Source organism: Crocodylus siamensis, chromosome 2, assembly GCF_052110815.1.
Source record: "Crocodylus siamensis isolate JL-2025a chromosome 2, ASM5211081v1, whole genome shotgun sequence".
NCBI classification, from domain to species: domain Eukaryota; kingdom Metazoa; phylum Chordata; order Crocodylia; family Crocodylidae; genus Crocodylus; species Crocodylus siamensis.
Window position 1 is genome coordinate 54,204,335 of NC_143396.1, and position 23,487 is coordinate 54,227,821.

At 44.0% G+C, this 23,487-nt stretch overlaps 2 protein-coding genes across 3 annotated transcripts in view; both read right to left on the reverse strand.

The window, feature by feature from the left end:
- Positions 1–1,803, reverse strand: part of NFXL1 (nuclear transcription factor, X-box binding like 1) — an 85,402-nt gene extending 83,599 nt beyond the window's left edge. The window contains exon 1 of one of the 2 annotated variants that reach the window (XR_016440703.1): positions 1,560–1,803. Coding sequence is in view for 1 of the 2 variants with exons in the window: in XM_090035882.1 (XP_089892008.1) it covers positions 1,560–1,713 (154 nt within the window). In the remaining variant the exon portion in view is untranslated. The remainder of the gene's footprint in view (positions 1–1,559) is intronic. The other variant, XM_090035882.1, reaches the window with a different exon arrangement.
- An 8,571-nt stretch (positions 1,804–10,374) lies between these two features.
- CNGA1 (cyclic nucleotide gated channel subunit alpha 1) overlaps positions 10,375–23,487 on the reverse strand; it is a 46,075-nt gene continuing 32,962 nt past the window's right edge. Inside the window, exons 5-10 of the mRNA XM_090034699.1 lie at positions 19,714–19,776; positions 19,297–19,332; positions 19,035–19,187; positions 18,058–18,165; positions 17,195–17,301; positions 10,375–11,957 (exon numbers count right to left, since the gene is read on the reverse strand). Coding sequence (XP_089890825.1) covers positions 10,555–11,957; positions 17,195–17,301; positions 18,058–18,165; positions 19,035–19,187; positions 19,297–19,332; positions 19,714–19,776 — 1,870 coding nt within the window. The 3' untranslated portion in view covers positions 10,375–10,554. The remainder of the gene's footprint in view (positions 11,958–17,194; positions 17,302–18,057; positions 18,166–19,034; positions 19,188–19,296; positions 19,333–19,713; positions 19,777–23,487) is intronic.

Genomic DNA, 23,487 nt, shown 5'->3' on the forward strand with positions numbered 1-23,487 from the left:
TCAATTTTACAAACAGGAAAACTAAGGTACAGAATATAATGGCTAGTAAGTGGTTTACAACTACTGCAGCCCCCATGGCACCAATGCTGAGCTAAAAGGCAAGCTAAGGATGTATGAGCTGGATGAATGGACTGTAAGGTAGATAGAAAACTGGCTTGACTTTCCATCTCAGAGGGTAGTAATCAATGGTTCGATGTCTGGTTGGCAGCTGGTATCAAGCGGAGTGCCCCTGGGGCCAATTTTGTTCAATATCTTCATCAACAACCTGGAAGATGGGATGGCGCACACCCTCAGCAAGTTTGCAGATGACACCAAGCAGGAGGGAGTAGTAGATAATACTGGAGAATTGGGCAAGGATTCAGAGAGACCTCGACACATCGGAGGATTAAACCAAAAGAAATCTCATGAAGTTCAATAAGGACAAATGCAAAGTCCTGCACTTAGAAGAATCCCATGCACCAGTACAGGCTGGGGGTTGACTGACCAGGCAGCAGCTCTGCAGAAAAAGACCTGGGAGTTACAGCAGACAATAAGCTGAATATGAGACAACAGTGTGACCTTGTTGCCAAGAAAGCTAATGCCACAGTAGTGTGCTGCACTGATAGAAGTGGTGCCAACAGATCAAGGGAAGTAATTATTTAGCACTGGGAGGCCACATCTGGAGTACTGTGTTCAGTTTTGGGTCTCTCACCACAGAAAGGATGTGGACAAATTGGAGAGAGTCCAGCAGAGGTCAAAGGAAATGGTGGGGGGGCTGGGGGACACAGCTTATGAGGAATGGCTGGGGGAACTGGGCTTATTTAGCCTGGAGAAAAGAAGATTGGGGGGGGATTTAATAGCAGCCTTCAGCTACCTGAAGTGGGGTTCAAAAGAGGATGGAGCTAAACTGTTCTCAGTGGTGGCAGGTGATAGAACAAGGAGCAATGTTCTCAAGTTGCAGCAAGTTTCGGTTAGATATTAGGAAGAATTTTCTCACTAGGAGGGTTGTAAAACTCTGGAACAAGTTACCCAGAGAGGTTGTGGACTCTCCATCCTTGGAGGTTTGTAAGGCCCAGCTGGACAAACCCTTGGCTGCAATGATCTAGCTGGGGTTGATCCTGCTTTGAGCAGGGGGTTGGACTAGATGACCTGAGGTCCCTTCCAACCCTCATTTTCTGCGATTCTATGAGTTGTTCTGTCAACCTCAGGCACTGGACATATAGCACAATGTTCCCAGTGGGATTTCTCTTTTACAACAACATCAGAAGGAGGGGGCAGGCAATGTGCAGCAGCTCTACAGCAGCAGTGCAGTTATTTCCAGATAAGTAACAGATACAATACTATCAGCGCAAATCCAACCCACCACACATGCGCCAAAAAGGGCACAGGCAGCATCTCAGTGTGGTACATGGCAGATCAGGGAGGGGGCTGGTTTAGGGCAGCAGATAGGTCAGGGAGCAGCAGATCAAGCAAAGCACAGCTCAGGGAGCTGAAAGCCGAGCAGCAGATGGAGCAGGGCACAGGGCAGGGAACGGAGAGCCGAGCCCGGAGGGGGCGGGGGAGGGAGCTGTTGCACTCACCGCCGGTCCCCAGGGGGCCGCCGCCGCCGCCGCCTCCTGTCGCGCCCAGCCCCGCCGCTCTGCCCCTCCCCGGCGCGGGCCGGACCCCGCCGCCGCCCGCTGGGCCCTGCGCCCGGCCCCGGCCCCGGCCAGCCTGGCGCCAGGCCGCCTCCATCGCTCGGCCCCGGCCCGGCCAGGCGGCAGCAGGCAGAGCCGGACGCAGCCGCGAGACTTAGCGCTGCCCGGCGACAGCAGGACTACGGCTCCCAGCAGCCCCCGCGCGGACGAATAGTCGAGTCATCAGCTGGGTAGAACAAAGGCGGAAGTGGCTCCTCGAGGGACTACAATCCCCAGCGTGCACCGGGCGCAGCGACGTCACGTGATTTGCTCTGAGCGGGAGGGGAGAACACGCATGCCCAAGGGAGGCGAGCGCCCTGTCCAGGTCCACTCTCCCGCTCGGGGCGGGGCGGCGGGCGGAGCCTGAGCGTTGAGTGACAGCGTGCCCATTGCAGCGCCCTTTGGTGTTGGAGCTGCGGCGGGATGAGCGCCGTGAGGCCCAGTTAGTGCTTTTCAGGGCACGTGACTGCGAGGCGTGAGCTGCTGTTGACCTGAGAGTGTTTGAGAGACCCTGTTGCATCAGCCGGGCAAATTGCAGTTTGCAAAATAAATGTGCACATTGTGTGTTTGACGCGTTTCAAATATAACTTGGCTGTACACACGCCTCAGTAAATACAGAGTCATCATATAAGCAGATGAGACTCTTAAATTCGATAATATCTTTTATTAGACCAGCAAAAGTTATCACATCTACTCAAAGAACCTTGCCTGTTTGTGTCTGTAGGCCAACACGGATGCAACTAAAAACCCTTGCAATGATACAAACATCATGGATTGTATATAATATATAAATATAGGGGAATAAATAAATTATATTTATGAATACAGGTTGTAGCCATATTGATCTGCAGGCAAAAGTAAAAAGATAGCACCTCCTGGAGTCCTGATTACTTTTGCCTGCAGACCAACATAGTTACAAAGTGTATCCATAAATATATAGATATATTTATTCCCCTATATTTATATGCACCTATAGATATAATTATTCACCTATATTTAACCAAACTATCCAGTCGATCTAATAAAAGATATTACCTCCCCAAGAGTTCTGGTTCTATATAATATGAATATATTTTATAAACCTGTATTTATTTATTATATACTATCCATGATATTTATATTATTACTCTATGTTTATTACTGTGTCTATATATATTCTTGATGTTTATTACTCATTTTTATTTCCATTTTGATAATAGTCATTCATACAAAATCTTATGAACGTAAATTTTCACTGTTTAACAGCACCTTTTTTTAGTTGTTATATATTTAATGTAATCATATTTTCAAAATTCTTTTGATCCAGGATCCAGGGTACCAGAACCCCGTGACCATAGTTTTAAATACTCTCTATTTGTTATTCTTGAAGTATTTACTTGTTCTGAGTTGTGGCTAATAAAATATAAAGGACCTAACTGGAGTCTTTTTATTTAGATATTTACATACACCTCGAAAATGTATTACTTATTACCAGATAAAATGTATCACATTTATTTGATTAATAAGTATATTGAGTCGTTAATGTTACTGTACATTTGTTTCTCTAATGCTGTTTTTCTCATGAAAGATATTATATCACCCCTATAAGAATGAAATCACATATAATCTGTGTTGAGTTGATGGGTTAACTGGTTGTTTCATTTGGGGGGAGTGGGGGTTGATTGTTTGCTTTGGATTTTTTTCTCTGTTTGAGAAGACTGTCAAAGTAGTAATGCCCCAAATTTAAATAGGACAAGTCTTTAGCCAGTATCTGGTTGCATCTCAGTAGTTAATATAATAGCAGTACAGTCTGTATTACAGTCATATACAGAATGTTTGCTTTGGAAAGCTTCTTGGTAGGTACATTCAGTGCTTTTGGCAAGTGAGGAAGTTTCGGTGGAATTTGAGTAATCAGAAATGATGCTATAATATCAAATGAAAAAAATGTAAGAAAATCTTGAGTCCCAAATGAAATTGCTGGAGTTTAGGGGGTTTCATTGCCATTCTGTGGGTCAGTCTACACGAGACACTTAACGTGCAGTAAACTAATTCTAATGCACATTAGCACAGACGACAAAAAACCTACAAATACACTAATGCACAGTAGTATTAGTCTACTTATTAAGCGTCACACAAAAAGCATGCTATCACACTAATGCACAGTACAGCAGCCTACTGTGCATTTATTTAGTACTGGATGATACAAGTACTAAATTTATTGCACAGTAGGCACTATGCATTAATGAACATGTAGATGCACCCAGTAAGTTTTAATTATAGGAGCTGCTTTAAAGTAAAATAATGAAAGCTGCTTGCTGTAATAAGCAAGGGAATATAGAAAGTGGACAAAAAGTATTCAGTTTTCAGACTAATAAATAAGGCTGTACTGAGTCATAGAAGAAAACCAATACTGAACAGTTACGTTTACACTCAGATTACAGTAGTAATAAAATTCCTATATCGACTGTAGTTATTGTTATACTGTAAAAGGAACTGTCAGAATTTTAACTGAAAATCTTACGTACCTTACCCTATCAGTCAGCATACAGATTCAAAATATCTTTGCCATTTAAGTGTAACCATTTCAGACGTTTCTCCTCTTTTGTTGATCATTAAATATTTTCTTTTTTCTTAGAATCTCGTGACTATAACACTGAAAGGGATTTTAAGAGCTCATTCACTCCAAGCCCTTGCACTGAAAGAGGATCAAGTAGATCTAAACCAGGCTGGTCCAATTTCTACATTGCTAGGGGCCGCACTACCTATCTGTTGGGCTGCATGCCATGCCAGCTTCACTGGCATGAACCACAGCCCCCACTCTGACCACATGTGGCACAGATGCCCCCCTGCTTTACCACGCCTCATGGGCACTCTGGGACAGGGCCAGGAAGTGGAAGCCAGTGGAGGGAGGGGAGCCCAAAGACTCTGGCTGCCAGTGAAGCTGGACAAATGGAGGGGAGCCTACAGACTACAAATTAATGCCTCATAAGCCACACTCAGTCCATGGGCTGTCACCTGGACAGTCCTAATGTAGACTAACTAACCTAGAAACACTTTTGTCTCTACTGCTTTTAAGACTTAGATGAAGGAAAGTCCTAGCTAGCCTGTTTCAGGGGTTTCACCAAAGTTTTTTTTCTCATATTCAACTTATAACTTCTTTATTGAAAATCATGTAGATTTCTTCCTCTTCTTCTTTCTAGGCATCCTTCAGAAAACAACTGATTGCCATCTTCTTTGTAACAATCTTATGTATTAGAAGATTGTTATGAACCTCTCAGTCTTCTGATTTTCAAATATTAGATTTAAAAAAAATCAACCACTATGTACACTCAGCAAGTTCACTGAAAGCATGTTCAGAAGATGTTTACTACACAGAACAGATAGTGAAAAACAGATTTGTCATACATGGCATTTACTTCAAAAACAAACTTTAAAAATTGCCTCAGTGCTGTGGTTATTTAGGCCATACATCAATTAGATTTTACCTATTAAGCACACATTTCCTAAAAATATTTGAATACCATTGTCACTTCTTTACATTTATGTCATTCTCACTACTAAATTCTAAACGTAAGGATTCTGAAACAAACACCCCAACATTTTTTGGCTCATAAAATTCCAAACCCACATTTGAAAATCAATGAAGAGCAAGTATATGTTTGTAATCAGCCAAACTAGGCACCAATTCTTAATCCTGTAAATACTTCAGACTGCACAAAATTTGACTCATATAAAACATCTCAATAACTTTGGCAGGATCATTCTTGAATAAAATGTTATGGATTTATTGAAATGCTTGTAGGATTGGGAGCTTTAGATACTCAAAAATGAAGCTTGATTTTTATGAGCTACAGTGCCCTAAACATGAAACTTTAAGTATATTCTAAAACTTTGACAGATGATCAATTTGAAAGGAATTTGAAAGGATTTTAATATTGCTAAAGTGTACTTATAAAAAGTTTTATTTCACTCTGCCAGGAAAAAAAACCAAAGACCATTAAACTTAGGTATCCTTGAGCAAATCCATGATTGTAAAAGTCACATAATTAAAGAGTATATAATATTATCTGTCTGAAATACACTAGGGTATGGCATTTCTAACATGAATGTGGCATTTTTGATTTTAAGTGAAAATTTTTTGGTTAAAAAATTTCTGAGATAAAGTATTTGTTTAACAACAGGGGCATCTAGTGGTAATAACTGATATAAATAAAACAAAGAAACACTATAGCTATGACATTAAGATGCCATCTACATATTACATTTATACCACCATTAATGTGTTACTTATGACATAAATGGCAAGGGTGCTACACATGCACCCAATTTAAGGCGCCATAAAATGCCAAACCAACCATAAAAATATTCTACATATAATGTAGAACATTTTGCTGAATACAAAATGCAGAATGTTAAATGTAGAACATTTTTATGGCTGGGTTGTATAGCACCTTAAATTGATTGAAGGTATGGCAGGGCTGGGTCTGAAAATCAGCTGATTGTTAGCCCCAGCACTACACTGGAGTCTATTTAAAATCCCAGTGCTGTCTTAGGGTCAAAGCCAACATCAGTTGATTGTCAGTCCCAGCCCTAGGCTCAAGACTGCACCAGGGCCAGTTCAAGGCCCCTGTGAAGTCCTAGGGCTGGAGCTGACAATCAGCTGTTGTCACCCCTGGCCCTAGACCTGATCCTAGACCTTTGTGGGGCAGGAGGAACCTCAGCACATACTGAATTCCACCCCCTCCTCCCCCACAACTGGCAAGTAGAAAGGAAGTGACTGGGATCTGATCCCCAATCCCAAAATAACACCTCCTGCCACACATGTGCGGCTTGGCAGAAGGTGCCACCAATAGTTTGGGATCAGTGCTCAGATCCTATGGTGCCTTTAAACAAATGTGTGCCAGGTGCCTAAATCTCAGCCTTTACTCACTAACATGCATTAACTAACCATATGGATGATTACACAGTCCGGTGCGTGACAAATTGGCTAGAGGGTCGTACCCAGAGTGGGTTGGTTGGTATCAACCTAGAAGGATGTGGGCAGTGGGGTCCCACACGGCTCAATCCTTGGATCAATACTCTTCAATGTCTTCATCAGTGATTTGGATGAGGGAGTGAAGTGTACTCTGTCCAAGTTTGCAGATGATACAAAACTGTGGGGAGAAGTGGACACACCGGAGGGCAGGGAACACCTACAGGCAGACCTGGACAGGTTGGACAAATGGGCAGAAAACAACAGAATGCAATTTAACGAGGAGAAATCCAAAGTGCTGCACCTAGGGAGGAAAAATATCCAACACACACCTGCTGCCTAGGAAATGACCTGCTCGGCAGCATGGAAGCAGAAAGGGATCTAGGAGTCCAAGATGAACGTGAGTCATCAGTGTGACTAAATCAGATGCATGACAAACAGAACCAAGGAGGTGATACTTCCCCTGTATCGGGCACTGGTCAGACCGCAGTTGGAATACTGCGTCCAGTTTTGGTCACCACACGTTAAGAGGGATGTGGATAACCTGGAGAGGGTCCAGAGAAAAGCCACTTGTATGGTTAAGGGCTTGCAGGCCAAGCCCTGCAAGGACAGACTAGGGCACCTGGACCTCTTCAGCCTCCGTAAGAGAAGGTTGAGAGGCGACCTTGTGGCTGCCTATATATTCATCATGGGGGCGCAGAAGTGAATTGGTGAGGTTCTACTCACCAAGGCGCCCGTGGGGTTTACAAGAAATAATGGCCATAAGCTAGCAGAGAGCAGATTTAGACTGGACATTAGGAAGAACTTCTTCACAGTTAGAGTGGCCAAAATCTGGAATGGGCTCCCAAAGGAGCTGCTCTCCCCTAACCTGGGGGTCTTCAAGAGGAGGTTATATAGGCATCTGGCTGGAGTCATTGGAACCCAGCACTCTTTCCTGCCTATGCAGGGGGTTGGACTTGATCTACTGTGGTCCCTTCCAACCCTAACATCTACGAATCTATGAATCATATAACACTACAACTTGCCTCACTGGCCGCATCCAGACGAGCATGCTCTTGCTTCTTCCCTGTCTCAAACCCCTTTGAGGTGGGGCAGGAGGCACATGTGGGAATGAAAAAATGTTCCCCACACTGCAAGTTTGCAGCCCACGCTGCAAATTAGAGAAAATTGGAGAAAATTAGACCTCTGGATATGGGGTCTAAAAAAACCACTATGTAGAAGAGCGGAGCAAGGCACAGTCCCAGACTGTGCCAGGAGGTCAGTCCTCCAAAAGAGACACTCAGCCAGAGCGTGTCTTTTGTTCTCCTGCTGCCTTGGCCACCAGCACTATCCAAGGTAAGTGTGTGTGGGGGGGGGTTCACGTGTGTGGGTGGGTGAGGGGTGGCAGGGGAATATGAGGGGTTTGGGGAGTGGTAGGGGGGATGTCCCCAGGGCTGCTGGGGGTATGGACGCAGCCCAGCCCCATGCCTCCCAAAGCCCTGTGACCTGCTCTGCTGCAAAGCCAGACTAGCGGGCTGCATGGGGCTGGCCCAGGTCCCGCCATGCGCCACCCTCCCCCTCCCCCCCCAAGGCACAGCAGGGCAGAGGAAGGACCTGGCACGGCATGCAAGGACCGCACGCTGCACCCAGCTGGGTCCTGCTGGCCCTAGGGGCCCTCTGCCGCCCAGCTGAGCTAGGCCCTTGGTGGCAGAACCCAGTGCAGCACGTGGGGACTGCATGCCGGGCCCAGCCAGGTCCTTCCACCCTTGGGGCCCCTCTGCTGCCCGGCCAGGCCATTCTCATGGTGGCAGGACCTGGTGCAGCGCACGGAGACCGTGTGCCACGCCCAGACGGGTCCTGCTGCCATAGGCCCAGCCCGGGCGGGCAGCAAGAGCCACCCAGGGCCAGTAGGACCCGTCTGGGCATGGTGTGCAGTCCCCATGCACTGCAGCGGATCCTGCCACCATGGGAATGGCCCAGCTGGGTGGCAGAGGGGCCCTAAGGAGGACCCAGCTGAGCCTGGCATGCAGTCCTCACATGCCGCACTAGGTCCTGCCACCATGGCCCAGCCTGGCTGGGCAGCAGAGAGTCCCTAGCCATAATTCATGGCTATGTGTGGAATGTATGGTTCAAGAGGCATTCCCAACATCACACAGGTACGCTGTAGGCGAGGCAGGGCCATGATCCAGTTATTTAGGATACTTGGATGTCTCATTTACTAAATACCTTCCAACATTTGCAAATTAGGCAGTCTTTACAGAGAAAACGCCTATTTACTACCATTTTAGTATTCAAAACAGTACATTTTTTCCTAAAATTCATCCTTGGCAATAGTTGAACTGTTTTAGGTAAAACTTTCAAAAGAAAATTGGGCCTGACCTATAGGCATTGAGAAAGGATAATTTCAGTTCAAATAGTTCAAGTATGTGAAAACTGAAAGCACCTGACAACTGGGTCTTAAAATGAAAGTTTTGCAACCTTATCTATAGGTACTACTATCGGCTCTGCCTGTAAAAATTATCACTATGTCCCCCCCACAGCAGATGTCCTTATGTAGTATGAAGACACTGGTTTCACTGTAACTCATCAATCCTTTTGCACCCATTTATCTTAGCCATATGGTCAGGCTTGAAGCTTGACTAAGATAAGGACGTCCATTACCTTAACTTCAAGGGACTTCCACCATTTGCACATCAAATGATTTACTTCCTACAAAACCCAACCTCTATAATAGAATTCTTCCAACCAAGACTGGACATCTGCATTTTGATACAACCATTCCAATATGACAAGTTACAACTCTGGCATTACTGAATAAGCTATACTTCTAATATTGCCTGTGACTATGGAGAAAAGGATCTTAGCCATTTCTCTATGAATGTCTTTCAGTGCCTGGCCCACCTTTGCCAATTACTGGGCACCTCTAATTAGAATCAGGATGCAACTTGCAGCTAGATATATTAGAGAAATGTTCCTAAATATAACATATACCTGTTGCTCTTCAAAATCAATCCCATTCCTGAATAGATCATTTATGATCAAAGCCTGCTGAAGACATAAAGCCGAGCCAATGACCACAGCTACTCATATCAAGCTGATTTCCTGTATACAGGTATATATAGCAGAACAGTATTTTTTTTTGTATCAGTGAGCTGCAAGAAAAATTAGATTTTAACCCAACAAAACTTACTATCCAATTTCTTACAAAAGGTTATATCTGATTCATCATTCTAGTGGTTGATGACAATATCCTTGAAAACACACAACTTTAAATCTAGACAGTCAAGATTCAGGAAATAAGTTCAAGTCACCAGAATGAGTAAAATCATATTCAGTGTTGAAAAGCATTTTCCATGATTCCCAGCTATCACCATTAGATGCAAGTCTCACTGCAAATGTTGAACGATTGTCATTACATAATACTCCAGGGTTAGTTACTGGACTGTATCTTATATATATCTATAGCTATAGATATAGATATATAATCAATAAATATATATTTAATATGCTTATTTGTATACAAGTTATTGTAGTATCATCATATATGATGCATACCTATACAGACTTCAGATAACAAATAAAAATGTTACCAAATATTTCCTTTTCCCCATATTTATATGAGAAGAAAATTATAAAAAATATATATTCTGTAGTATAACTTGACATGGGTGCCAAGTATTACAGTATGTAGATTAAATACATTTGTTGTATAATAATGTTATATAAAGAATAAGCTCATTAGCATTGTCTTCCATAAGTGATACATTATACTCCATCTTTAGCCTTGAATCTTCACCTTTTTTGTTCCTCATGCTTGTCACCTATGTCTGTTGCCTAACAGGAAATGAGAGATGTTGCATAACCAAATAGTTGTTTATAATAAAGAGCGATACCCTGCAAGGATTCAAGTTGAGAGCATGGGAACCCTTGCATGATTTGACTGTAGCTGCCAGCAGCAATCCCCTGTATTTATTCCTGTTTAGAACCTCCAGGTTCTAAGTCTTCTAAATCTGAAAATTCAAGCTCTGTGCTTTGTTTCAGGATTTTCTCAACTTTTGTCAGTCTCTTTTTCAGTTTCTGCTGTCCAGCATCATACTCAGCCAAAAGCCTTGCAAGTTTTGTTTGTAACCTGTCCACTGCCCCTTCAATAAATGTGACCTTCTCATTCACATCTTTTGGATCAGATCCTAAATTTGCAATTTCTAAATCCAGTAGGCCATCCTTCATCAGGATTTGTTTACCCTTCTCTTCCAGCATGGCCTTTGCATCTGGGTACTCTGTTAAAGCCTCCATGAGGTCATCTTTAGAGAGACAAAACAAGTCCGAGTACCCAATGCTTTTAATGTTGGCTGTTCTTCGATTGCCAGCTTTGCTACCTTTGATATTAAGAATGCTAATCTCCCCAAAGTAGCTGCCATCACTAAGAACCACAAATTGTGTAATTCCATCATCAGCTACCACAGCAAGTTTGCCTTCTTTGATAATATACATTTCTCGTCCAATATCCCCCTTCCGGCAAATATAATCTCCAGGACTGTAGACTTGAGGCCGGAGTTTTAAGACTAATTCAACCAACAAGCCAGCTTCACAATCTGCAAAGATCCGGACTTTCTTCAATGTATCCAGATGAACATTGATTGCAATCTCTGCTCTTAATTTATCTGGTAGATACTTCAAAACTTCCCTTTCATCCACTGCCTTTTTATTTGTCCACAGGTAGTCAAACCACTTGATAACTCTTTTTTCCATGTCTTTACTCACATTTCGAAAATGCATATACTGTTTAATGGCATCAATCCTTGCTTGAAACTCTGCTCTGGCTGCATTCATATTGGAAATCATTGAGCCAACATTACCAACAATAGTAGCAAAGATCAGTACTCCAACCAAGAAATCAGCAACTACAAAAAAGTATTCAGAGTCCTTTACAGGAGGAGGTGTTTCACCAATAGTGGTCAATGTTAGTGTTGACCAGTAGAGGCTATATACATATTTTCTAATCAGGCGAGCAAATTCAGGATCAGAAGTGTCAGGATAGACCCAAGTGTCCGCCCCAAATCCAATTGCTTTGGAGATTGAGTAGTAGACACAAGCATTCCAGTGAATAATAATCACAATGTACATGACAAGATTAGAGATCCTGAATATATTTGGGTAGTTTGTCCTTGTTTCTGTTCGCTGAAAGAACTCAAACATACGACCTACTCTAAGCAATCTGTTTAGTCTTAACTCTGGGTAGTTCAGCCCTAACTTGAAGTACAGTAGATCAGTTGGTACGACTGAGAAGAAATCTAGTTTAAATTGTAAAGATGCCTTATATTTCTCTCTGAGTTTATTTTCTTCTCTCACCAACAAGCCTTGCTCCAGGTACCCTAAAATTAAATATAAAATCTTTAAATTATTATTATTATTATTATTACTACTACAACTACTACCATTTTATGGTCTATTCTATTTCATTCTATTATAGGTAAGTGCCAGATCCATCTTGAAAATTATTTAGTCCAGACATCATCAGATGGTACATAAATTCCTTTTTTTAAATCAAGCTGGAAAAATTTGAACAGTTGTTGCAGAGGAGGGGTTTACATGAATTGACTGACTGTAAGTCCCTATATTTAATGTTTGGAAGTTGTTGGGACTAAGTCATAGACCTAAATGACTTGATTAAACAGAGCCATCCAAACTGCATGATCTGGCTGAGGTGTGTGGACCTATAAGCAGATGCAGAAGCCAGGAACCACTCCTCAGGGTGTCAGTATAGCTAGCACTTAATGTTCCCTGAACCCATCCTCTTCCTGCAGCCATTCTGCCTAGTAACCTTACTTGTCCTTTTGAGTAAAAAAGAGGACAGGATATGTGCTTCAGTTTCCAACTAGAAAGCCAGCTATAGGCACCCAGTTTTTAGAAAAATAATCTCGATCCTAATTTCTATAGAAAATAGAGGTAGATCCTTTATGTATAGCAACACTACATCCACAGCACTTTTGTAGACCATTGCTGTAGAACATTCCCTGCTCACCAGCTCCCATTCACAATGGAACAAACTCAGAAATTTGGCACTGAAGCTCCTGTGTGGGTTTAAGCACAGAAATCTTGAGAGAGGTAGTGGGATATACTCTCAGAACAGATTCACTCCTTCATTTCCAGGTTGGGACAAGTAGAGTGGGCACAGGCAGCTGGGGAATGTTTGAGAGTAACACTCTTGGCATGTTTCAGGTCCTATACTAGTTAAGTCCTTAAATTCAGTGAGCATAGATTGCAGCTGCCTTACGCAGTTGGAAAGGTTTACCTGTCCCTTATTGTTTCATAAATTTGTCCAGGTACAGTAATACCTCAGTTAACAAATTCTCTAGGAACAAAGCTCCTTTATAACAAAGTTGGCCATTTTCTTCCAAAAAACCTCCAAACCTGTGGCTTTCTCGTTTTACCAGGAAAAACCTGAAGATTTTGCAATGAGCTCCCTGCAGGCTGGCAGTTCCAGCCTGTAGGGAGCTGGGAGAGAGCGGGAGGAAGGTGGTAAGACAGGGGACGCCACATGTATGTACAGAACATGCATGTGGCCCCAGGCAGCCTGCAGAGCAGCTCCAGCAGGTAACTGGGGGGAAGAAAGGGATTGAGTCCCCTGTAGGCAGGGAGCAGGGCAGGACTGAGGCTGCTGTCCATCTGGACAGGGCTTGGGGCAGCTGCAGGGCCCCAGCAGGGAGTAAGACAGGGCCATGGGTGGCTCATCCGCACACTGCCAGGGGGCAGGAGGAACCTGTGCTCCCCAGTTCTGTATGCAGGGCAGGCATAATCTGCGGGCTCAGGTTCCCACTCTGCTTCCCTCCCCAAGGGCCTCCATAGTCCTGCGGGCACAAGCTGGTGCGGTTGGGGACAATGGGGATGCGCAGGGATCTCTCACCCCTGCAAGCTTCCCCCCGCCCCCACAACATGCTGCCCTGGTGACATACCTCCTGCACGTGCTGCTGCTTTGAGGGGCACAACCCCATGCTATTGCCCTCACTGCAGCCCTGCACGCAGGGGGTGCATTGCCAGGGCAGCACGGGGTGAGCAGCAGTGAGCAGCTTCTCCACATGGCTCAGCTGCTCCCTGCTGTGCCAGAGAGTACCCGTCGGGCTGCGGAAGTCCCAGGGGAGCTCACAGTGAGGAGCTCACAGTGGTGAATAGGCCACTGTGGCCTGCTGCCACTCCATTCAGGCCCACTGTTCCCTGCTGCTCTGCTTCACTCCCCCGGGGCCTCCACAGCCTGGCGGGTGCCACCCGATGTGGCAGGAACCAGCTGAGCCATGCAAAGAAGCTGCTCGCCTCCCTGGTGACACACCTCCTCCACAGAGGCCTCCAGTGACAGCAGTAGTGCGGGGCTGTACCCCGCAAAGCAGTGGCATGTGCAGGACGCACGTTGCCAGGGCAGGGCAGAGCTCACAGTGGTGAGGAGATCCCTGCAAGGCTCCGCTGCTCCCTGCCATGCTGGATTGTGCCCACCGGGCTGCGGAGGCCCTGGGGGAGGGAAGCAGGGTGGGAGCCAGAGCCCGCAGTCTGTGCCTGCCCCACATATGTATCTGGAGGTGCGAAACTCCCCCACCCCCCCAGGAGTGCGCATGATGGTGGGGAGCCACCCAGGTATCTACCCCTGGCAGCTGGGTGCCCCTTCCAGCAGGACTAGGGGAACAGGGGCTGTGGGTGGGGTGTGAGGGACACCACCGAGGCTGTGGGAGTTGTTGGGGCAGAGTGAGAGGCATGAGCATGGCCAGGGGACCTGTGGGGGGCATTTAACTGAGTATTCTAATAAAAGCCTAAATCTGTCTGTCTGTCTGTCTGTCCTTAACACTTTATTTGCAATCTGATTGGCTGACAAACAGCCAATCAGGGTGTGAAGAAGCATTCTGACAGAAGGCAGCCTGCCACCATGATGGTGGGGACACAGGGGATGGAGTAGGGAGGGAGCAAGGCCAGCACAGACGGAAGTGGGGGGTGAGGCCCGCAGGGCTGCCCCCCCCCGGCCTGCTCCCTGCAGGTAACACACAGCAAGGAGAGAATAGGCCCAGGCCCAACACAGAGGGGAGGGGAGCAGGCCCATGTCCAGTGTTGGGGGGAGGGGAGTGGGCCTGGGCCCAGTGCAGACGGGGAGTGGCCAACATGGGGAGAGAACGGGCCCAGGCCCACCGCAGGGGGGAGGGGAGTGGGTCCAGGCCCAAAGTGGGGGAGGGAGAACAGGCCCGAGCAGGGAAAAAGCCGGCCCACTGCAGCGGTCCACCCCCCACTGTGGAGGCCCTGGGGGATGAAAGGAGCAAGCCGCCTCCCCACCTCAAGCCAGGGCCCACTCCTCCTCCACTCCCTCCCCCATGTTGGCCTCTCCCCCACTCCTCCCATCCCTAATTGGGCCCAACATGGGCGGGGGAGAAGCAGGCATCCTGTGGTGTCAGCAGTGACCATGGGGCCAGGGGAGAACTGGGCTTGGGCCTGGGCCAGACATGGGCAGGGAGCAAACGCGAGCTGGGGAAAAGTTGGCCTGCCACGGCAGTTGAGGGGAGGGCAGCCTGGCCCAGCCCAACACGGTAGCTGTGGGGGGCAGGTTCCTCCCTTCCTGTCACTGCTGCGACAGGTCTGGACCCCAAGCAGCAGGAGGGAAGGGGAAGTGGGCCCAGACGGGGTGGGGGCCAGGGCTCCATCCCGCCCGCTTCCTCTCCTCCATCATTCTTGATGGGAAGTTAGCTAGTTCTATATGTATATAAGCCTCAGTCTGTCTATCTATCTGTAATACTTTATTTGCACTCTCATTGGTTTTCTGAAACAACCAGTCAGACTGCTCCAAGAGCATTCTGGACAGGAGGCAGTGGGGGCATCTCACCGCCATGATGGTGGCAACAGAGTGGACAGAGCAGGAGGGTGAGGCCAGCAGCACTGGCCTGGCTCCCCCAGGCCTGCTCCTTGGAGACAGCTGTAGCATGAGGTGCTGGCTGCACAGCACTGGCCTCACCCCCCCACACACATGTCAGAGCGACACTGGCCTTGCCTCCCCACCCCCACCCTGATCCTTGGAGCCAGGGGCCAGAGCACCCCCCCACAACAATACCTGGCAGGGAGGGGGAGACAGCAGGGAAGAGGGGAGGAAGGGAGGGAGGGGAGTGAGAAGGGGAGGGAGGCTTCTTAGTGGCAGTGCCCCAGCCACAGTGACTGCGACCATCACCACAACCACTGCTACCACCGCCACCGTGGGCAAGCTTCCCTCCCTCCCCCATTCTTGGGAGCTGGCAGTATGGCATTGAATGGCACAGGCCCCCACCTGAAGTGGTAGGGGGGAATGGGGGATGAACCGGACACAAAATGACAGGGCTGGGGAGCAGGCCTGGACCCAAAGCAGCAGAGGGGGAAGCGGGGGGAAGCTGGACCCCGACCTGAAGTGGAGGGAACAGCCCTGGATGGAGAGGGGGTGGGCAATGCAGGCTTCTGTCCCCACCTGCCCCCCTCCCATCATGCTTGACAGGCAATTTGCTAGTTTAATGATATTTTCCTACTGTCATGCTCCCCTCCCCCTTCTCTGAAGTCCTGGAATGCATCCCTATGCCTCCTATGTTATTTCTACCTCTGGTAATGAAGTTTCTGAAAACAAAGTGACGTCATGGAACACATCTTCTCCTTAACTGAGGTTTTACTATAGTGTGTCCTGATTTACAGTTCATAGATCATGCTTCTTGCACTTGTTTGGATGAAATTCAGAATGATATTTAGTAATGTGGGAAGTGCAATTTTATGTCTGTTTGCCCTTGGATATCAGCAGAGTCACCACAAAAAAAAGTGATGGAAAAGTCAATCCTCCTCTACTGGGGTTTCTATTATGGAAGTGTAGCTTTACTTTGACTAGATAGCATAGTTTAAGGACAGTGTCGGTGACTTGGGTTTCATGGTACTTTGTCAGCGGAAACTGAAAATCAACATATCCTGGACATAAGCAAAACGATGTTCTTTATATAGGATTTTCACATTCCATTTTACTCCTGTAGGAGCCATGCTTGAGCATAAGTGGTTGGATCATAGCCATCTTTTTCAGGCAAATTCCCAGTTATTTGGACTGGGACCTTCTTTATGGAATATTTAAACGAGGCTGTTTTAAAATATATTACAGATTAATTTATTAAATACATAATATGTAATGCAGTATACCACAGAACATATATAATGTCAAATATGTAGCGTACAATTCCAAAACTAGAGAAGCTGCATTTTCAATCAAATTACTCTTGTTTTGGAAACTCCTTTCTGCTAGAACTTAGGATAAGCATGTAATCTTAAGGCTTATCTCAGTGTGAAGTTCTTACCTGAATAAAGGAATCAGAACTTTTTCATCATAATATAACTACAATGGCAATTTAACTGACAATTTAAAATATATATTATATATATATATATATACACACACACACACACACACATATGTATATGTATGTATGTATAATATATGATTCCATATATTAATATAATACACATATTCCAGGAGACAATCCTTCTTTAATTCTTGTACTTCGCCTAAAATTAGTACACTGCTGGACATTTTAAAGTGCCTAATATAGATATATAAATGTAAGTAGATACCAGTGAGTATATTTACCTGTTCTTGTCCGTATAAACATGTCAGCAAGATAGATAATATCGGAAGAATAATCCAAAAGGAACCACATGGTTAAGTTGTCATTCTGAAGTTCATCAAAGCAGGCTCTAGATAGCAAAAGGGGAGAAACACACACTTGAAATAGACGGCAGCAGTCCCATGAAAGTCAGTGATTGATAGATTGAATGTTCTATATAATCAGAGGCCCTAGAGTTTGCCACTTATTTTACATATTCATTAAAGGTAATCTATCATATTTTATCAAACTTTCAAAACAAAATATGTTATCAAAACTTTATTAACATGAAAACAAATATGAAAAAGTGTAGTTTAAAGTTTTTGAGGAAAAAACATTTAAAGTCCTGCCTTTAAAATAGTTAGAACTTGGATTACATAGGTTTTTAGAAAAACATTTAACAGAAAAAGATTCATTTCAGTAACTATAGGAAGTGCTAGTTGTTATGTTGATAGATAAGCTTGTCTAACCTCTTCTATAAGAGTTTTTCAGTTTATAACTTTCCAGTTTTTTCTAAAATCTGTGCATTTTAGTCACAGAAAACTTAAGACTGAAGAATATGGAAGTATCAGACAAAAATAAAGTTATTCTTAATATTCTTAAAGGTAATTATTGAATTGGACAAAAGGCATGCTAGAAAGAGCCCTCAAAGTTGTGTGCGGCCTTTGTTTCTGAGCAGAAGAGCTTTTCGACTTCAATATCAGCAAAAAAGGTATATATAATAAAATACTGGGCTAATACACTATTTGCATCCATTCTACCCAAAAAACAGAATGCATTCCTTAAGGCAAACAGATATGGGCAACAGACAGCAAGAGAAAAATATGCACAGAGACTAAAATATCACCTAGCAATGATCATGGTCCAGTTGTACATGACAGGCATTGTGATACAGAACAACCAGTTGTAATACATATTTCCTGCTGGGTCAATAATAAAAATGTCTTTCTTCTCCCTGAACAGTAAGCAGAAAGGAAAGGGAGTATTAAGACATAAATAAAAATATGCACATTAAGTAGGTTATAGGTTTTAGGAAACACAAAATTGTTCTTATGAAGAAAGAAGATTAGCTTCCTCACTTAAATTTAGGAAGGACAAGAAATCAGTAGGAGAACATGACTGGGACTAAAAGCTAGTTCACATTGCTAAGGGAAACTGCCAGACCGCAACATAGAGAGATCCCTATACTTTTAACCTTCTTTAAGTAATTTATTTAATACTAAATTAATTATTCTGTCTGATAAATGATCCAAGGCATCTAGGCTTCATTATTCCAGAAAGTAATGATTTTATGGCTACCAGTATTTCAACGTTTTGGACTGATTATGCCTTCATATGCAGAAACTTAACAGGCTGTCACAACAAAGTGGTAAAACATATAAAACACATATGAAAATCAGTTTTGAAATCAGGCAAAGTGCTTTGTATTATTTTCTGTAAGACAGAGGTATTTTTATTTATACTTTCATATACTTGTTTAGTCTTATGAAATGGCAGATTAATTGCCACAATATTTGGCATTTCATGTTTAAAATATGCTGTTTTTAGAATCAATGTTTTGGGCAAGAAAGGGAGCAGAGGCATCATGCTGCTCTTCTGTCTTCCTTTCTCACCCTCTAATTCACGAAAGAAGTAGGAATAAGAGTATCCATATGCAGAATTATCGAAACAGCTCCATGGATTAAGATGTCCTAACAATAACCTGAATCTTCCTTTATTAGGGATATCATACACAGTTGGCTTGCAGAACACCCATGACCATTGATTCAATTCTATATCTAAGGCATTTTTTTAGAAAAATGCAATGCTAATCGGAAAACTTACTCTTCTTTCTTCTTATCTTTGTCTTTATCTTTATTTTTATCTTTTTCTTTATCTTTATTTTTTTCTTTATCTTTTTCTTTAGTTTTGTGTTTTTCCTTTTTTCCCTTGCTTTTTTGTGCATCTGGATCCTTTTTCTTTTTATCTTCAGACTTGCTGGAAAATGAATTAAAATGTATGGTTGTTAAAGAAAAAAACTGAATAGCAACTTGAGAAGGAATTCAGTCTCCTACAATGTAGTATCATTATTACTATATTGTCTCACCTCTTCTTTTCTTTTTTCTTTTTCTTTTTCTCTTCTCTAAGAAGAAAAAAATGTGACACTCATGAGAGGCATGTATTTACTACCAATGGCCTTTGTTGCTAAAATCTGTTGATTTTTGTAAAGCTAATGTTATGCTTACACATTTTAGCTAATGAATAAAACCAAAATCACTGTTTATAGTCTTCAAGAAGAACTACTTTCATTTAATATAATTCACATTACATTGGCCTTATAAATTATCAGACACTGTGCACATTATCTTTACATGTAAGTCATACATATGTAGAATTGGTTATTGAATACTTGTTTGGTAAAAAAATTGCAAGGGAAGGATTAGATATGTTTCTACCCTTATCATTACTATTTATACTAGTAACAACTTTATTTCTCCTTATACTTAAACTGTAAAATACTTACTCATCTTTATTACTGTTGTTGTTAACATTGTAGAGCGCAGTGCCACCATGCATATATGGTTTCCTTGGAAACAGTAAAATACAGTTGTTATATGGTATATGCTGAGTGAGAGGAGACCTGTAAAACAGTCTTCTAATATAAGATTTACATAAGCATGGCTTGGTTAAAGTTCCTTGCAGGTTTATTAATATCCATAATATGAGCTAGGTCCAGTAAAGAGACATGAAAAAACCCACTTGCTATTTTGATTATGTCTATATTTTCCATTATCAGAATTCCAATATTTCTGAAAAGAAAAGAAAGGGATGAGCTAGAACTTTTCAAGTCAACAAGAGTTTTGCTGTTGACTTCTATGAAGCCAGGATTTTATCCATATTATGCCTATATGTGCCTGTCACAGGGCTCTCAGATGCTCTGCAACTGAGAGCAGAAATGGCTTGGGAGAGACCCCTAGTGGTGGGAAAGGGGAAGGACTGCGCAGGTGCTGGTTGCAACCAGGGAAGCCTAGAGCCAGGAAGGGGCGGAGCTTAGCCCTTCTTAAGCCCAGGCAGAAGGCCAGGAGGGCAGTTCCCCTCCAGCAGCCGAGGGAGGAGGAACTCAGCCTGGGCGAGGGGAGAGCTCAGATGGTTGGAACACCCGGTCCCTGCTGGGGGTGGATGAGCTCTCTCTCGGTAAGGAGAGATTTCTATTTTTTTTAGACCAGAATGGTCTAGCTTTTATGTTGTAGCCCGGGACTTTACGTTTGTGTTTTGTTTGACCGGAGGACCGGGTGAGGCTGTAAGGGTGTGAGGAGGCCTCACGGGAGCTCCCCAATAATCTGGGGGTTCCTGGTGCCCAGTGGGCACAGCGAGTGGTGCCAGAGAGGGCACGGCTTTGCTTGGGGCGTGGTGGCCCAGCCCCGGCGTTGGGGGGGCAGCGAGGAGCCCCGGCGTTGTGGGGGCAGCGAGGAGCCCCGAGAGTGAGAAGGGGCGTCGAGGAGCCCTGAAGGCAAACAAAGGGCCGGGACCTAATACCATGGCCCAAGATAGATCACACCAGCACCATCTGTGAGGCTTGGGCTGCGGTGCAGAGGAGGAAAAGGAGCCGCACATGGCGCCCCCTGTCATCGGGGCGCACAAAAATGGGCAGCTTCCCACTAATTCCAAGCATTAATCAATTATAAGCAAGATCAAGGCATGGCAGGCGAGAATAAGCGGGCGGGCGGCCCATTGCAGGAGGGCGGAGCTGCACGTCCGGAGAGGCTCCGAAAGTGGCACTCCTGTTACAGTGCCATTAATGCATAGCAATAAATTCTGCACCTTATTGCTCCAGAGTTTATTGCTCCTGGGAAGCTCCTGGGTGGACCGTTTACATATATACCTGGACTGCAGCACACTGAGCCAAGTTGGAGCAGCCTTGGTTGGCAAAGGACCCAGGGGATCAACCTGCCAGCCCAGGGCTACTCCAGACAGGCTCAATGTGCTGTGGAGGGGCTGGTTTGGGTACAAGGTGCCTCAACATGGGGCTAGCCAGCAGACAGACCCAGCACTGAAGCACCCTCACACCCCAGCCAGCCAGTCGGCGTCTACATGTGTATTGACGTGCACAAAAAAACTCTGCATCAGAGTAGTACTTGTATTTACAAGTACTAGCCTGCTGCAGAGTTTATTAGTTTCCTGTGCCCTAATAGGGTGAATATGTAGATGTTGAGACATTTCCTGTGGAGCTAATAAGTCAGCTCTACAGTAAACATCTCATGTAAATGTGTCCATTGTCTTCCCTAATATATGCCTGAATATCATGGATCCAATTTTTAAATGCAGGTATCTTCATTTGGATATACAGGCTGGCCAATTTTATATGACTATAAACTAACTAAATGCTCAAGTGGGGGAAGGTGTTTTATTTAGGGGTCTGTGTTTGAAGACTGGTCCTTATATGTCAATATTACACCTAATAAAATGGGAGTTTATCAACATTAGATAAAAGAAACTTCAAGCTACCCTATTTTGGCCCCCACCAAAAGGAGATTCTCAACGGTACCCTTTAGCATTGCCCTTTGGCAGGGACTAAGACAGGATGAAGAGGTGTGATTTTTGTTTTATTTTGAACTATGTGTTCTTGTGTGGAAGGAGATGATGAATGGGTTTAGAGACAACCATAGCCCCTTTAGAGCGAAGAGGATGTAGTTTAGAAGGGTCAGTAAGGGGGTGGGGAGGACTTCCCTGTGTGTGAGGCAGGGGAATGAATGGTGATAGGCAGGGATGGAGGGAATAATAGGTCGGGGAGAACTGTTGTTCTCTTTAATGGAAGACTGGACTGGGAAGTGAGGTTGGGTTAAGTGGAAGGGGAGCAAGGTGCTCTATTTGGTCAGAGGTAGGGGAGCAGGAGTGGGTGGGATGGGGTGGGGTGGATTGTTTTTTAATTTGTTGAGTTTTCTTTACCTGGATAGGCCAGCGGGTATTTGTTTGTTCTTATTTTAGTGCTTTATTCTGTTTCTGTATTTATTTTTCTTTTTTATTGTAAGTTGCCCTGAGCCTTTTTGGGAAGGGTGGTCTATAAAACTAATATATAAATTAAATGCGTAAAGAAAGTGAGATACAAAAGAAAACAGATGAAAATACATGTAAGTAGGATCAGCTGGACAGATTCATAGAGTTGATATGCACCCTACAGAAGGAGGGCAGACATCTCATGTTTTCTTCTAACAGATCATCACAGTGATTTTGATCATTATAATTATTGGTCTATCTTAGCTGTGAACTTTGATTTTTTTTCCAGGAAAAAAATCTGGATTTAGGCAACTTTCATCTGAAGTCATTTTCTCCAGCCTTTTAAGGCAACCAAAATGGGAGGTATTCTGAAAATAGCTGGAAGTACTAATTATATATTTTAACTCAGCATAAATTCTTTGTGGAAAAAAACATTACATTGAATCCAAATATTTTTATTTGCTTAAAGGTCCTTTTTAATATCAACTTTATACTTGTAGATGAATGAAATCAGTTGAATTTATAAAAAACAGCCAGATCCAGCTGAAGAGGAGCTGCTAGATTATGGAAAGTTACAGTGGGCTTGTCTACATGAGACATTTATTGAGCAGTAGACTAATTCTACTGCACATTAGCGTGTCATGGTAAAAGCTGTGCTAATGTGCAGTAGAATTAGTCTATTGTTTAGTAAGTGTCACAAAAAGACTGTGTGCTCAGGTGCTGCCTACTGCACATTTAGTAACTCATAAACTTAATGCACAGTAGCAACAGTGCATTAATGTACATGTAGACATGCCCAGTGGTCCCTTGCTCTTCTAGCACTGGGAAAAATTACTGTGTTCAAAAGAACAGTCAGAGCTTATTAGACTACCTGCACATATGTTAGAAGAGAACATTATGGGGTTCAGATGTGGGAAGAGGCATTATGAACTCCTTCAATTGGCTTGTGAATAAAAGAAATCTCCCAACCTCCTCCCAAGAGCCAGATTAATGGAGAATACAGCTCCTTGTCTTCCTCCCCTCTTTTCTTTTCCTCAGTAATGTAACTGAGGGGTAGAAAGGTGCAAAGGCAGCTTGAATGATATCTGAGAAATGTTTCACTCTGGTAACGTTACTATGTTAAGCTAACTACTTCTGACAATTAAAGCTGGGAATATAAAAGATGCTAATTAAAAGCAAAACAACTAGAGTTTATTCTTCTGCTGATATGAACAAATATTTTAAAGTGCTACCAACTTGATATAGATACTACAGTGAAAGGGTAATGCTTCAGAGAGTTTCAATATTTCAATTTTCTGCCTGT